The sequence below is a fragment of the Syngnathus typhle genome, linkage group LG4, assembly GCF_033458585.1.
Source record: "Syngnathus typhle isolate RoL2023-S1 ecotype Sweden linkage group LG4, RoL_Styp_1.0, whole genome shotgun sequence".
In the NCBI taxonomy this organism is placed as follows: domain Eukaryota; kingdom Metazoa; phylum Chordata; class Actinopteri; order Syngnathiformes; family Syngnathidae; genus Syngnathus; species Syngnathus typhle.
Window position 1 is genome coordinate 8,833,501 of NC_083741.1, and position 16,912 is coordinate 8,850,412.

General features: G+C 38.9%; 2 protein-coding genes across 3 annotated transcripts; one reads left to right on the forward strand and one right to left on the reverse strand.

Moving 5' to 3' along the window:
- Positions 1 to 278: 278 nt before the first annotated feature.
- On the reverse strand, positions 279 to 1,603 carry LOC133152591 (high choriolytic enzyme 2-like). The gene is made up of 4 exons (XM_061276302.1): positions 1,334 to 1,603; positions 1,127 to 1,256; positions 649 to 827; positions 279 to 364 (listed from the first exon to the last, which is right to left on the reverse strand). The coding sequence occupies exons 1-4, from the start codon at positions 1,446 to 1,448 to the stop codon at positions 279 to 281; spliced, it is 510 nt and encodes a 169-aa protein (XP_061132286.1). The 5' UTR covers positions 1,449 to 1,603.
- Positions 1,604 to 5,700: 4,097 nt separating this feature from the next.
- LOC133153232 (high choriolytic enzyme 2-like) lies at positions 5,701 to 10,306 on the forward strand. 2 transcript variants are annotated; one of them, XM_061277387.1, is made up of 10 exons: positions 5,702 to 5,826; positions 5,956 to 6,043; positions 6,309 to 6,342; positions 6,459 to 6,509; positions 7,224 to 7,382; positions 7,462 to 7,591; positions 7,887 to 8,065; positions 8,454 to 8,535; positions 9,901 to 10,025; positions 10,137 to 10,306. In XM_061277387.1, coding segments are annotated over exons 2-10 (816 nt in total). In that variant the 5' UTR covers positions 5,702 to 5,826; positions 5,956 to 5,989; the 3' UTR covers positions 10,139 to 10,306. The 2 variants fall into 2 exon arrangements, with proteins under 2 accessions (XP_061133370.1, XP_061133371.1); XM_061277386.1 differs by lacking the exon at positions 10,137 to 10,306 and having other exon boundaries at positions 5,701 to 5,826; positions 9,901 to 10,033.
- The last annotated feature ends 6,606 nt before the right edge of the window (positions 10,307 to 16,912 follow it).

Consider the following 16,912-nt stretch of genomic DNA (forward strand, 5'->3'; position numbering starts at 1 on the left):
CCCGAGCGCGGCGCCGCTGCTGGTCACTGCTCCCCTCTCCCCCAGGGGATGGATCAAAATCACACGGGGAGGGGTCAAATGCAGAGGACAAATTTCACCACACCCAGGTGTGTGTGTGTGTGAGACGATCATTGGGACTTCAAATTTAACCATAATATAATTTGGTTGTTTAGTTCCATGTCAGAAAACAACCAGTTGGGCCAAAAGAACCGAAACATTGAGCAGTTGGGAATCTGCATTCAAATAGATCACATTGTTGTATGGTTGAACAAATGTACTCACGCGTCGTAATGCATCACAGAGTCATAATCATAGGGGGTAATCAAGTTGTTTGTATTTGCAATCTGAAAGTTTCGTTCCTTTCCTGTATACACAGAGAAAGCCAAAATGTGTTCAAAATTCTTTCAGTAAGATGGTGTACTAGTTTTCAGTTGTATGTATTCTGAGTATCATGAAATATATTTGCTTTGCTCAATAAAAATGATGATGGCGGGACATTTACATATATGATCATATGAATGACATTCTGACAAAAAGCCCATCTTACTAGCAAAAACAAGTAGCATACACCACAGACGAGCTGCCAGCCATTTCCAAGAAGAAGAATAAAATGAACCAGTTCTGTAAAAGGTCTCTCGGCAAGCTGACCTGGTTGGATGTTTTCATACTTGATGGTGACGTAATGATTTCTGTCATAGCGGACCTGCTCATGGTGGAATCCAAGTGCATGGAGGACCTCGTGTTGCACAACGTCTTTGCGCACACAACCATTTCTGTCCAAGTCGATTATCTGTCCGCCACCGAAATAACCAATGTGTGACTGACAGCTGGCACAAAAACACACAAAATCAATTGATGTCATGAGCTCACCGATTGCTGACTTTTAACCAATTGGAAAGGAAAAGAGAATTCATGCAAATTGTTGCCACACTTGATTTTACGACACTAAAGTGAAATGTTTTGCAGCACGCAACTGACTCACACAGACAAAAAAGTAATTTCACACTGGAAAACAACCAGAACAGGACTAAAGTCTGTCAACTTAAAGAAGGAGGTGCTTTTTTATGCACATAAGAGTGAATCAATGGGAAAAATAAATGTGAGTTTTAGTAACTGTATTTCTTACCTATTGGATGATAAGAAGAATAGATAGTCTCTATCCCATCTAGTCTTTCTGACAAAGTGAATGCATGGCGTGCGCCCTCCAAAACGAATGTCTCTTAGGGCTTTTTCAATAGTTCTCTTTTCACGTTTCGCTGCAGACAGAAAATTGAACTGCTAAGTTTGACTGATTAAAGTTACACAGATCGTAGGTAACGATACCATGACTTACTAAAATATCTGGAGATTTCATAGGGAATTATGACTCGGTTTCCAGTTTTGGGCCATTTACAGCCAAAAATGTAGCAGGGGATAGCCTCCCTAAAAATTCCCTCCTCATCGCTCATGGGTACCTTAATATCCCCATATGTCACGTTGTAGGTCAGGTTGCCTGTAGAATAACAAACAGCGGATATTCAGACAGTGTGATTCGTCATGTGGAACTGACAGTAAGTATTCCTACAACAGGTTGACAATATTCCTGAGATGGACACCAAATGTTGCCAGTCCCTCATCTATCCTTCATCCCTGGACTTGGACACCCTTCAGTCCATCCTTATTCCTAATTTATTCGTCCCTTCATCCTTTGTCGGTCCCAAAAATGTCCTACCTCCACAGGCGAAAAACCCAAATTGATTCAAATGGTGGAGTAAAGATACAGGGGTATTTACACCATATGGTGGCTGCCAAAATCTTTACAAAGCCTCAAATTCACTTCTTTTTAATTGCAGCCTCAAAACACCAAAACGCTTTAAAATGGCTTACTAGACCCCAAAAAAGGACGATTTCTGGGATGGAACGAAACACAACTATGAGTGCTCAGTCCCTCCTTTTTTGACTTTCTCAATCCTCATCCTTCAACCGCAAAATGTCTATCTGTCCGTTTGTTACAATATTAATGTTTTTCAAAAGTCACCCTCATAATCCTAAAACTAATTAAAAGGTAACTACCATGTGCATTCCTAAATACTGTTGGATTGATCTGTTTCAATTGTAGTATTCCAAATTTAATAAACATACCTGGAAAAATTGAATGAATTTGCATATATATGTATATGCAACATCACAAGATCATAAGAACCAATTTCACTAACAACTGAGACTCATGTTTCCCGTTTGCGTCTAATGACAAAATTCGAGTCATTTATTTGTCGCCTGCGCAATTCAGAAGCTATGTGAACCCATTGGGATGAAATGTGGAACTTCACTTTGACCTAGTAATGAATGAATGAATGACATTATGCAACTTGAGGCTGAAATTTCAAAATTCAATAGTTTGAATGACCCAATATCTAGTATTTGTCATCGATCATAATTATAGTTCAAAAGTAGTAAAACTAGTAAAACTGTTCAAATATTTTAAATAGTTGAATGGTAATAAAATCTGCTAGCAATATCTCTTTTTTTTTTCAAAAGTGAAGACACGTTACAATTTTATTATTGACAGATGAAAAAAAAATAGAGAGATTGCCAGCAGATTTTGTTACCATTTAACTTTTTAAAATATTTGAACAGTTTTACTAGTTTTACTACTTTTGAACTATAATTATGATAGATGACAAATACTAGTTATTGGATCATTCAAACAATTGAGTTCAGCCTCAAGTTGCACAATGTCTTAAAATAAATAATGGAAACTTCTATATTACGACTTGATTTGGCATCTAGAATGCTGGATTACTCAATTGTTTGAAAGATCCAATATCTACCGTTTTTTTCCATGTATAGTGCGCCCCCATGTATAGTACGCACCCCTAACAATGGCATGCTGATGCTGGAAAAAAGCTTGTACCCATGTATAATACGCACCCAATTTTTATGAATTTTTTTTAATTTTTTTTTTAATTTTTTTTTTTTTTTTTAAGTCCCAAAGATCGTCACACACGCAGGGAGGCAATGGGTCCCATTTTTAAAGTCTTTGGTATGGTCTTAACTAGGCTGGATGTCATTTTTTTGTTGGCGTTGATTTCTCCGACTGCCCCTAAACGCACCACCGCGCTCCGTGCGCACACGGCGGCTCTGTATGGGAGAGACGTTGAAGAGGAATAAAAACACCCTTGGAAACCAAAACTTGCCCCTCGTCGTGACTCGGAGCCGCAACAAATGTTTCGGATTTGTGTAGTACATTGTGACAGACGGCAAACTAGCAGGTGATCGAGCGAGCGTCTGATACAAGAGCATTGCGGTCGTATGGAGCGTGTTTGAAATGAACAGCAGAGACGAAAGGAACAGGGCAAAGTGTTGTGAAATAAAATATTACCTGTAATACGCATTTTGTTATTTGCTGATTGAAACTGCTAATTAAACTGTGAATTGAAACTAATAGGTGGAGAACTGAACTCTCGCTCTTTATATAGCTGACGTGTCTTGCGCAACCGTTCTGCGCATCTGTAATGGCGGCCTCCGTATGACGTCCGGTCCGCGATGGAGATTAAAAAACAAACAATATTTGACAATAACACACCATCGATTGCACCATCGCATCAAACGATGTGTCGTCAATTATGAATTTTACTAAGTGTGTTGGGCAGGATGGCTGAATGCGATGCGCGATTGACAACAAACAAGAAGAAAGGTGAGTTTTATTTCGGGGGAGATTTGTCATGTCTCGTCCCCAGTTTTGCTATGTGTCTAGGTTGCCATAGTTTCTGTTCGTGTCACCCCGCTCTTCCTGTGTCACCTCAATCGATGTAACGTGTTTTGTATTTAAGTCCTGTCTGCCCCTCGCTCACCGTTGGATTATTGCATGTGTTACTGTCATTCTGTTCCTGTCTTTGGTAATGTCACCCTGTCTTTTTGTTCCACGACTTTGTCGGTCAGTCCTGTTGTTGGTTTTGTTGTACCATGACTTTATTTAAAAAAAAAGAAAAAAAAAAAATTAAAAAAAATTTTTTTTTTAATTTTTTTCTTTGTACCCATGTATAATACGCACCCCAGATTTTAGGACAATAAATTAGTAAAATATTGCGCACTATACACGGAAAAAAACGGTAGTATTTGTCATCTATCATAATTATAGTTCAAAAGTAGTAAAACTAGTAAAACTGTTCAAATATTTTAAAACGTTAAATGGTAACAAAATCTGCTGGCAATCTCTCTATTTTTTTTCATCTGTCAATACTAAAATTGTAACTTGTATTAACTTTTGGAAAAAAAATAGATTGCTAGCAGATTTTGTTACCATTCAACTTTTTAAAATATTTGAACAGTTTTACTAGCCTCTTATTTCCAAACTAGTTATTCATTAAATTGTTGTAATTTGTTCATAGCCATAGTGACCTTCCAAAGTCCACGATGCAGCACGTGACAAAAATGTCTTTGCCACCCTTACAATAACTTGTGTGAAGCACAAAACGCATGGTGGTATACAACCACAATATATTCCACCAAGCAAGGAGTGTAATTATGATAGATGACAAATACTAGAAATTGGATCATTCAAACAATTGAGTTCAGCCTCAAGTTGCACAATGTCTTAAAATAAATCATGGAAACTTCTATATTTTGACTTGATTTGGCATCTAGAATGCTGGATTACTCAATTGTTTGACAGATCCAATGTCTAGTATTTGTCATCTATCATAATTATACTTATACTAAAGTAGAAAAACTACTAAAATTGTTCAAATATTTTAAAAACATGAATGGTAACAAAATCTGCTGGCAATCTCTCTATTTCTTTTCGTCTGTCAATAATAACATTTTAACTTGTCTTCACTTTTAAAAAATAAAATAGAGAGATTGCCAGCAGATTTTGTTACCATTCAACTTTTTAAAATATTCAAGATTCAAGAGTTTTTATTCACCATGTTTGAGCGTGCCAAACAAGGAATTTGACTTCGGTACATCACAGCCTCTGTTCAACATTTAGGTGACTAACAACACTCAGGACAGATGAAAAATGACAAATATTCTCAAACATCCCCCGATCTTAAACTCCCACGAGGGCAAGGAAAAACTCAGAACTCCAACTAGAGGAAATGAGAAACCTTGAGAGGAGACCACAGATGGGAGGGTCCGTTTTCCAGGATGACCAGGCTGCAATGGATGCAGCGAGGACAGTGTAGACAATTCAAAAAAAGTGTGGAGAGCAGGATGTTATTGCACAGCAATGACTCAGTTAACAGTTTTACGAGCCTCTTATTTCCAAACTAGTTATTCATACAATTGTTGTAATTTGTTCATAGCCATAGTGGCCTTCCAAAGTCCACGATGCGGCACATGACAAATATTTTCGTCTGTCAATAGTTAAATTGTAACTTGTCTTCACTTTTTTTAAAAAAAAAGAGGGATTGCCAGCAGATTTTGTTACCATTCAACTTTTTAAAATATTTGAACAGTTTTAGTAGCCTCTCATTTCCAAAGTAGTTATTCATCAAATTGTTGTAATTTGTTCATAGCAAAGTCCACGATGCGGCACATGACAAAAATGTCTTTGCCACCCTTACAATAACTTGTGTGAAGCACAAAACGCATGGTGGTATACAACCACAATATATTCCACCAAGCAAGGAGTATAATTATGATAGATGACAAATACTAGATGTTGGATCATTCAAACAATTGAGTTTAGCCTCAAGTTGCGTAATGTCTTAAAATAAATCATGGAAACTTCTATATTACGACTTGATTTGGCATCTATTGCTGGAATAAGTAAAAGACACACCCTATGTACAACTTATAAAGGACAAACACCAGGTACCGCGGGCATACCTGAAAACACCGGTAAGCCAAACTTGCTCTGCTTTTACCAGTTTTTCCTTCAATCTCCCTCTCTGTTTCTCTGTCTGTCTCTCTGTCTCTCCATATCTCTAATAAACCCACTGAGATTTTAACATCTATATTTTTCTTTAGTTAGTCATCTTCACTTTTAGAAAACAGCGACACCATGACGCCAATTGTCATCACTTTTCTCCTTCTGTCTGTTGCAGCCGTTTCTCCGGTAAGATCAGGTTTACAAACCCATAATCAGTGATATGGTAATTTTTAATAACAAAAAAACATATTTTTCAAACTTTTAATGCCAAAAAGCCTGTAATGTAATGAAATAAGTTTTCAGAATTTGCAAAGTGCTTTCTTTTTTGGGTCTTCTACAAAAAAAATGATCAATATACGAGAAATGATAAGTCTTTTCATATGTGCACTATTGTAAAATGGGCACTTAAAAATGTGATTTAAAAATGTGTTTTGTTACTGCTTTTTTCCAGGTCTCAGTACATAGAAATGGCACAAAGAAAATGGGTGTGTAAAAACCTATGTAATTTGTCAACCCTAACAATGGACGTGCGGGTTATTTAATTCTCAATGTGAACAAATGTTCTAGTGCTTTTTTGTGATTGTATTCTTATTGTTTCCAGAGGAGTCCGTTTCTGCGAAAATTGAAAAGGCAAATGCAAATGTAGACCCAGGTCAGTGTTTTTATTTTAGACTGAAATATACTGAGATCTATCTCTGAGCAGCATTCAGCTGACGTTTTATTTGACTGTTTTTATTATAGATTTAATTGTTGTAATACCTCTGGACGATAAAGAATTGAACTTTAAATTATTCATTACTAGGTCAAACTGAAGTTCCACATTTCATCCCAAAGTGTTCACATAGCTTCTGAGTTACGCAGACAAAAGATAAATGACTTAAATTTTGTCATTAGACGCAAACGGGGAAACCTGAGGCTCAGTTGTTAGTGAAATTAGTGCTTGTGATTTTGCATATATATGCAAATTCAGTTCAATTTTTCCAGGTATGTTTAAAAAAAATGTGGAATACGAGAATTGTCACTGCCATTTTAAAGCGTTTTGGTGTTTTGAGGCTGCAATTAAAAATAAGTGAAATGTGCGTAGATACTCCGCTATATGCACTCCACCATTTGAATCAAATTGGGTTTTTCACCTGTGGAGGTCGGACTTTTTTGGGACCGACAATGGATGGAGGAACGAATGAATTGGGAATAAGGATGGACTGAAGGGTGTCCAAGTCCGGGGATAAAGGATTGATGAGGAACTGGCAAGATTTGGTGTCCATTTCCGGAATATTGTCAACCTGTTGTGGGAATACTGACCAAAGAAACTGTCTGTTCCACATGACGAATCACACTTTCTGAATATCTGTTTGTTATTCTACAGGCGACCTGACCTACAACCTGACATATGGGGACATTAAGGTACCCATGAGCGATGAGGAAGGATTTTTTAGGGATGCTACCCCCTGCTCCATTATTGGCTGTAAATGGCCAAAAACTGGAAACGAAGTCATAATTCCCTATGAAATCTCCAGAAATTTTAGTAAGTCATGGTATTGTTACGTACTATAAGTGTAACTTTGATCAATCAAACTTAACAGTTAAATGTTATGTGTCCGCAGCCAAACGAGAAAAGAGATTTATAAAAGATACCCTAAGAGAGTTTAGTAGTGGAGAGCGCACAACATGCATTCGCTTTGTCAGGAAGACTGAACTAGATATAAACTATCTATCCTTCGTATCACACAATGGGTAAGAAATACAGTTACCAAAACTCACATTGATTTAGCTTATGTTCATAAAAAAGCACCTCTATCTTTGAGTTGACAGACTTTAGTCCTGTTATGATTGTTTTCCAGTGTGAAATTACTCTTTTGTCTATGTGAGTCAGTTGCTTGCACGCAGCACCCTAACACTTAAGTGTCGAAAAATTAAGTGTAGCAACAATTTGAAAAAATTCTGGACATCTCTCTTCCTTTCCAATTGGCTAAAAGTCAGCAATCAGTGACCTCATGACATCAATTGATTTTGTGTGTTTGTGTGCCAGGTGTTGGTCATACATTGGTCAAATAGGTGGCAGACAGCAAATCTCCTTGCAGAGAAATAGTTGTGTATTCAAAAACATTGTGCAACACGAGGTCCTCCATGCACTTGGATTCCACCATGAGCAGGTCCGCTATGACAGAAATCTTTACGTCACCATCAAGTATGAAAACATCCAACCAGGTCAGCTTGCCGAGAGACCTTTTACAAAACTGGTGCCGGACGTACATGAGAACATTTTGTATATATTTATATTTCATTTTATTTATCTTCTTGGAAAAGGCTGGCATCTTGACTATAGTGTATGTTGCTTGTTATTGACTGTAAGATGGGTGATGGGCACTTTTTGTCAGAATGGAAATGGCTGGCAGCTTGTCTATAGTGTATGCTAAGATGGGTGATGGGTACTTTTTGTCAGAATGGCATCCATATTATCAAATGTACCACCTTCCTCATCATTTTTATTGAGTAAATACATTTCATGAGAGTCAGAATATACAACTAAATCTGGTACATAATGTTACTGAAAGAATTTTAAATTACTTTTGTTTGGATTTCTCCTTTTATGCAGGAACAGAAAACAACTTTGACATTGCACCAACAAACAACATGGGTGCTCCCTATGATTATGACTCTGTGATGCATTACAACGCGTGAGTACATCTGTCCAACCATACAACAATTTCATCTATTTGAATGCAGATGTCCAACTGTTCAATGTTTCTGTTCTTTTTGCCCAACTTGTTGTTTTCTAGCATTGAACTAAACATCCAAAATCCCAGCAGCTGTTTGAACTATATATTATGCATATATTGTTGCCTATTGTCGAAAATCCATCCATCCATCTTCTTCCGCTTATCCGGGGTCGGGTCACGGGGGTAGCAGCTTTAGGAGGGACTCCCAGACTTCCCTCTCCCCAGGCACTTTGTCTAGCTCATCCCGGGGGATCCCAAGGCGTTCCCAGGCCAGCTGAGAGACATAGCCCGAGCCACCTCACCTGGCTCCTCTCAATGAGGAGGAGCAGCGGCTCTACTCCGAGTCTCTCCCGGATGACCGAGCTTCTCACTCTATCTCTAAGGGACAGCCCGGACACCCTGCAGGGGAAACTCATTTCGGTCGCTTGTATCCAGGATCTTGTTCTTTCGGTCACGACCCATAGCATGTGACCATAAGTGAGGGTAGGAGCGCAGAACGACCGGTAAATTGAGAGCTTTGCCTTTTGGCTCGGCTCTCTCTTCACCACGACGTACCGGTACAGAGTCCGTATTACAGCTGACGCTGCACCGATCCACCTGTCGACCTCATGCTCCATCCTGCTCTTGTTCGTGAACAAGAGCCCAAGATACCTGAACTCCTCTACTTAGGGCAGGAGCTTGTCCACAATCCGGAGAGAGCATTCCACCCTTTGATCATCAAGTCGATCATCGATCGAACTGCGGCCTAGGGTGTCCTGGTGCCAAGTGCACACAGGGAGACCCTTATGTGTGTCTCGCCTATGAGCCCCCACTCTAGGCCTGGCTCCAGAGAGGGTCCCCGGTGACCCGCGTCCGGGCGAGGGAAAACCAAATCCAATTTTGTTAATCATCACAAAGGTTTTTTGTGAGCCGTGCTTTGTCTGGCCCGTCACCTAGGACCCTTTTGCCATGGGTGACCCTACCAGGGGCATGAAGCCCCAGACAACATGGCTCCCAGCATCATTGGGTCACGCAAACCTCTCCACCACGATAAGGTGATGACTCACGGAGGGGTGTTGTGGAAAATCTATTTAGAAAATATTGGAAAACATAAATGGTCATCCTCAATGGGAAATTTAAGTTGACTTTCACTTAGTTCTACATTTTATGAGTTCAGGTGATGTAAATTGAGGACAAGAAAACGTTATTTTTATTAAATTTATTTATTCATTTATTTATTTATTTTTATTTATTTTTATTTATTTATTTATTTATTTATTTATTTATTTATTTATTTATTTATTTATTTATTTATTTATTCATTTATTCATTTATTTATTGTAGATTTTCCGCCTCCGAAAATGGCCAACCAACCATCGTTGCCAAATATAGGTCTATAACTAATTTTGGCATTGGACCAGAGATGAGTGACAATGACTATGCACGCCTCAATCGTCTTTATGAGTGCTGTGAGTAAACACTTTGTATGATGATGATCCGAAAACATACAAAATACATTGACGTCTGACTTACTGGATGATTACATCGGTTAATTGCTGTCTATTTTCTCCACCAATCAGAAACTTCAAGACAAACAGAGGATGTCCAGGTCTTGTTGAGGCCCCCAGTGGTGATCAAATTAAGTGCTCAAGCATATCATTTAAATGTATGAACTGGTGGTGGTTGATAAGATACACTAATTCACATATGTATATCCAATGCAATAATAAATACATTTTAAAGAAGTAAACGTGTGAGTTTTCCCTTTAAAAGATCCTCTCTGGGATAGGCCATAGGCTTACAAGCTAGATTAACTCCGGGTTGACAATCCACAGATGAACTGACATTGACTGATTTATTCTAAACAGTAAAAATGAAGGACAAAGGCTCACTCACCGCCGGCCATTTTCATGTCATCAGCTTTGGTTCCGTGGCAATGTAGGAAAGCAAGGGCATGCCAGGACAAAGGGTCGTTAATGGATAGTGTTCAAGTTAAAGTCAAGAGATCCTGTAATTGAAGAAAAGGCAATTAACAAGATTGGATGTAAACAACCTACACATACAAAACCAGGGTCAATCGACAATCTGGCCATGAACAAATGGCAAAATATAGTCTACATGTCTGGAAGCAAAAGAAGAGAAGTCAGCAGGAAACACTTCTAATTAAATTGAGAAAAATGTTTTGGATGCCAAAACCACAAAAGAAAAAACTATTGTTCATATCCCCTCAGAGCCTCATGAAATGATCGTCAAAAAAGCTGAAATAGATAATCGCCCGCGAAAGTGCCGTTTCTGTAAAGTCTGTTTTCTTTCATTAGTTTAGGCTGAATTGTACATAGGTCTTTATATATTTAGTTGAAATCCGTAAGACTTCATTCGACTTACACTTTACCCTGAGGCTAACATATTGGGTACGGCGTACCCTGTACACCACCATTCGCCTATCTGAAAAGGAGGGGCTCTAAGTGGCCACACTCGACTAAACGATCGGCCTCATTATTGCAAATCCGAAAAAGCTGGGTGTTGTCACACAACTATTGATCCGTCTTTGAGGCGCCTGGGCCAAACACGTGATTTGAATTTGAGATCGGGTATGAGAAGCATAAATGACGCTTGGACAATATATCAATCTATTCTGGCCAGTGGCTCTGAGGGGGCCAGTGTATTTTCTGTTGTGGCTATGGTCACCCCGGGCCACCCAGATGACAAAGTATTTCTTGTAAACCAAACTTTTGTTATAGTTCGCATTTTCAAATTCGATTCTGTACTTAAAGGGACGACTTCAATTTTATATATTCATATTCACGTTTGTCCTAAATATCCACAACAGTTCAAGAAACAAAAAGAACATCTAGTAGTTACTGCTTGCTTACAATTCCCCTAAACGTTAAAAATTCATGACTGCCATGCATACATCTTAGCCATAAAAGTATTGTGCAGAGGAGATAATTCTTGTGTATCTCCCCTCATGACCTAATTTATCCAAGGCACAAATTTGGTAAGTGCCATATCGACATCATATTTGTGCTGCCCACAGGACTTATCATAAGAGAAGATCCCCACTGCAAAGACATCTCCACTTTGAGGATCCCTGACAGCCAGAGCACCCCCTGCATCACCCATGCACACATTTTCTCCATACTTGTTTGGTCCTGTGCACAACATGTTTTCGTACACAGTTGGCCTGTACTGACTATTCTCATATTCTGCTTTGCAATCGGCATGGGGCGCCAGAGGGAGCTATGAACTGATCCATCTGGCCATTGATCAATCCATTTTTACCATCCTGTCAAGACTTGAGGTAAAGCTTCAAACTATCTCAGATGACCGTTGGCGAAAACCAGAATACACCTTGGAGTAGTAGCTAGATACAGTCACACTAGTCAAACCCGTGATGATACTTGCGTTTTGCATCTTGTTTGAGTGTCGGCAGTGATTTTCCTAATCTATTGAGAACACATGCAGAGTTTTCTTGGAGAAAGCGCTCTGCTTTACATTTGTCGACTGAACTAACCTTGAGCAGTTGCTGCTACAGCCGCTCTCTGCACCATATTGTGTGAGCTAAGAAACTTATAAAAAGAGCAAACATGTTGGTCAGGGTTGCTGTTTTTTTGGGGGTTGCTGCTGTATATTTATCTGAAATAACTGGGCTCTGTCAACCTGATGGAAGACCCTCACTGTGTGAAAATGTGTTCAGAAATGCTTGTTATGAGATTTACAGCGAGTCTAAATCCTGGACGTAAGCAAGGAACAGCTGTGCACAGCGAAGAGGAGTCTTAGTGATGGAGTTTAATGATGCTGTCAAAATGTTTCTGAGCAACATCACCCAACAGAGAAGCACCAGTAACCTCAGCTGGTGGCTGGGGAAGCAAGTTTGCGAGGACAACCTGGAAGCCTTGTTGGGTGAGATTATTAAATTGTTGTTCTTTTGTAGGTCATTGACGTTTTGACAATATTTCAACAAAAATTTTCACTCCGTTTCTCCTTTCATTACCTCCGTAAATGTGCAAAGGCAATCACTCGATGCATTGTTTTAGAAATGTTATGATGGCTAATGTCCTTAGTCAATTATCATACACACTACTAGTAGTGAAGAGCACTTTTTTGACTACATATATTTTTACAGCATAAGAATGTTTGTGTCATGATTACCATCTAAAAACCATGTTTAAAAAAAAACCTCTGAAGACACTACCAGCTGCACGTATGTGAAGCTGAATCCTTTCCAGCTTGTTGTATCATCCGACTGCAACCACAAACAAAGTTTCTTCTGCACCCGTAGTAGGTGTCACATCATTAAGCAGCTCTCCTTTTGATTCTACACACATAGTACATCACCTAATTGTGTGAACATCCAGATCCGAACATTTATTGTCTTTATTATTTCTTCACAGATATTTATGCCTCGCCCATTCACTCGTATAATTAACCATACAGTTGCACTTGAAGAAAATACAAAAGTGCTGACGAGAGTCAATGTCTCAGACTCTTCCATGTCCATCTGTGTCAGAGTGGAACCAAGTGGGAACATGTCCTTGATTCTTACACTTTCTCAAGGGTCACCTCCTAATTCCAGCTACTTTGCTAACCTGACCATCGTAAACCAAATAGGTAACCATTACGTCGAGCTTCTTGTTCTTGCTTTTCATGGTAACATGTTTTGATTGAGTGTAAAATTTGGGGTGGGGACTGTCCTTGAGCAAGAAACTAAATGGAACTTTCATTATAATTTTATGATGATTTTTTTGTCTTTTTGTAATCATAAACTGTAATAGTATAGGGATAGTGATGGTCATCAGTTTTCTTAGCCGCGATTGGTTGTCACATGACACCTGGCAACTATAATGTCATTTTCAGTTGACAGTCACAAAATGGAAAAAGCAGATGATAATAGCACATATTGTGAACTAAATTTGTGGGTTTACTTTCCCTTCGAGTCACTAATTCCTTGTAATTTTGCACAAATTGAATATTAAAGCAGGTGATAATAGCACATATTGTGAACTAAATTTGTGGGTTTACTTTCCCTTCGAGTCACTAATTCCTTGTAATTTTGCACAAATTGAATATTATGCAGTAAAGATTGTCCTTTTTGTGCTCTGATATTTAAACAAAACAAATGAATTCCATCATGCATTGTTTTATTTATCTATCTATCTATCTATCTATCTATCTATCTATCTATCTATCTATCTATCTATCTATCTATCTATCTATCTATCTATCTATCTATCTATCTATTTATTCAACCAAAGGAGGCTATCAATGGATCATAAATAACACCAGAGATGTTACAGCAGACTCCTGGGGTATGGTACATTAGCAGTGAACTCTTCAACTCCACATGGAAGCAAGGCATTACTCTGAGCATCACCACTTTTATGACCAAGTTCATGTACTGGAGCATAGACCGGCAGATATGGAGCACAGATGGCTGTCAGGTGAGTTTCTACCAGGCAAATCCTTCCAAAACAACATTCCCTGCACTCTGTGTACACAGATTTGAAAAAGAGAAACATTCAAATTACACTTTATTTTCAATTCTATTCCTGGAGGCAGTTGAGCTCAGTTTGCTGTTGTTTTGCTTGTTCTTCAAGCTTCCTTGATCAACAAGTTTGTTTTACTTCAGTATTAGACCACATATAATTGCAATTTAGGTTGGAGAAGGGTCACGAGTCAGAATTTCACACGGCAGCTTAAATTTCACATCATGTTCTTTTTACACGCAGGTTGGGAAGCAAAGCACTCCTGGACAAACTCATTGTCTCTGCAATCACCTCACTCTTTTTGGATAGGAAATTAAACAATCAAGAAAACGGATCCCTCATTGGGTTGAGCTCCGGTGAGCAAATTGGCTTTTGAAGAAAATTCCACTTTGCTTCGATTTGATTCCAAGTCATGTGTTACTTTTTGCATTTGGCTGAATCGTCATTACAATACGATGGCATCTTATAGCTTTAAAAATTGTTAAAACCTTATCATTATTCATGGGTGTTTGAATCAGATTTAATTGTTTTAAGTTCACAAAAATGTTTAGAGGTCAATATGTAGCAAACAAAATGATGCTAAAGGAAAATGGTCCTGTCAGTAGTTTCTTTGACAATGTAATTTTCCAGCAGGAGTTTCAAATTCAAAACTTTGACTGCAACAACAAAATACTATTATATGACTTATTGTAACATTAAAAAAAAAAAAATTTATGTTTGTGAAACTGTCTACATTTTTATGTCAAGCATGCTAAATTTAGGTTTGCTGATGGGTGAGTAGAACATTCATTGTTTCTCTCAGAAGGTCACTGTGACGCTGATTGGCTCAGAGGGACAAAGTGATGCACATCATCTCACGGATCCTGACAAGCCTGTCTTTGAAAGGGGAGCTGTCGACGTGTTCCTGTTGGCCTCACCCTTCCCACTGGGTGAAGTGCGAAACATAAGGCTGCGTCACGACAACTCAGGAGGTCATCCATCATGGTATGTGAGACTTGTAGGGCGACTAGAGACGCTTGTGGGAGGACTGGGGGATTCCAAAATAAAAAGTGCATGAGAGTAATCCAGGCAAGATGTAATGAAAACACAACAATGGCAATGAAACTACTCTTCATGACAAAAACGATACATTTATGGAAAATCAATCACTCTCACCAGGGATACTTGAGATTAATAAATGCATTATCATGTGCATACAATTTAATAATCCAAATTTAGTAGGGATGCACCAAAATAAAAATTCTTGGCCGAAACCGAAAACCAAAAATGAGGAAACCAAGGCCGAAAACCGAAACACCGAAAGAAATGATTGTCAGTTATTAGAACCACAGCATTTATGGATTTATTTATATTATATATTATATTATATTATTATTATCTTTATAATATTAATATTATTATCTTATATTATATCATATTATTTATATTTATTTATATATTTATATTTTATTTATATAGCATTTATTTTCAGCATTGCATGTTTTGCAAATCGCTATCCCTGGGTCTTTCTCTGAGATAGTGAAATCAGTCCACACCGCAGACATGCTGGCTATTATCCCGTTTTCCCGCGTGCTGGCTGCGCTGTTTGCTCACGTCATCACAAGTTTCGGGCGTGTTGACCGTGATTTAGGTCTTTCGGCCAAAAACCGAAAATGCACTTTTGGGTCGTTTTCGGCCGAAAATTTTCGGTGGCCGAATTTTCGGTGCATCCCTAAAATTTAGACTTAAGGATGTAAATGTTTTTCAGTGGTTGTGTTAGCGGCAGAGAAGGCCTTGCTGGCCCTGGCTGGCGCCTGACTACTACATCTACACACTGATCTAGTGAATTCCTCCTCTGTCAAGGTATATAAACAAGATGACCATATGCGATCTCCAAACTCAACATGTTTGGCACTTCTTTTGTGACTGTTGGATAAGCGGGGACAACAGAGATGGTTTGACGGAGAAGATATTCAATGCTGCAAAGAACAACGAGGTTTCCTGCTTCAGGTAATGTCAGATGTCTTGAAGGCATGGGGAAAATCTGACATACTTTGTTTCTTTATTATCAGGAATATTTTCCAGAGCCGAACGTCGACGGGTTTTACGGATGGACATATTTGGGTGTCCATTGTGGATCCCCCATCTCGAAGCCCTTTCACTCGAGTTCAGAGGGTTTCTTGTTGTATGAGCCTGCTCCTCTGCACCATGGCCATCAATATTGCCTTTTGGAACATTCCAGAGGATGAGGATTCTCCAGTGGTCCTTTCTATTGGTAAACCTGCTTTTGAATCATGAGTAGGACTTGATTATGTCGATTTTGTCAGCATGATAGACAATGCATTACAAAAAAATAAAACCATCTTTATTTCTCATTTATCGGCCAGCTCAGTGGGCTAGTGGTAGAGTGTCCGCCTTGAGACTGGAAGGTTGTGGGTTCAAACCCCGGCCGGGTCATACCAAGGACTATAAAAATGGGACCCATTGCCTCACTGCTTGGCACTCAGCATTAAGGGTTGCAATTGGGGGGTTAGATCACCAAATGATTCCTGAGCGCGGCACCGCTGCTGCTCACTGCTCCCCTCTCCCCCAGGGGATGGATCAAAATCACACGGGGATGGGTCAAATGCAGAGGACAAAGGTCACCACATCCAGATGTGTGTGTGACGATCATTGGGACTTTAACTTTAACTTTTAACTTAACTTATGCACACAAACAGAAAATTTGACCTCTGCGTTTTGACCCATCAGAAAGATCTGAATGTGTGAAAATTCTTGATGGGTTAATTGCAAATGACAAATTCATGTTTTTCTGGAACTCTGGGGGGGAAACCCCCATCTCTGTCCTATGATTGTGATTGTCCTTCACCCGAACTAATTTATGATAAACT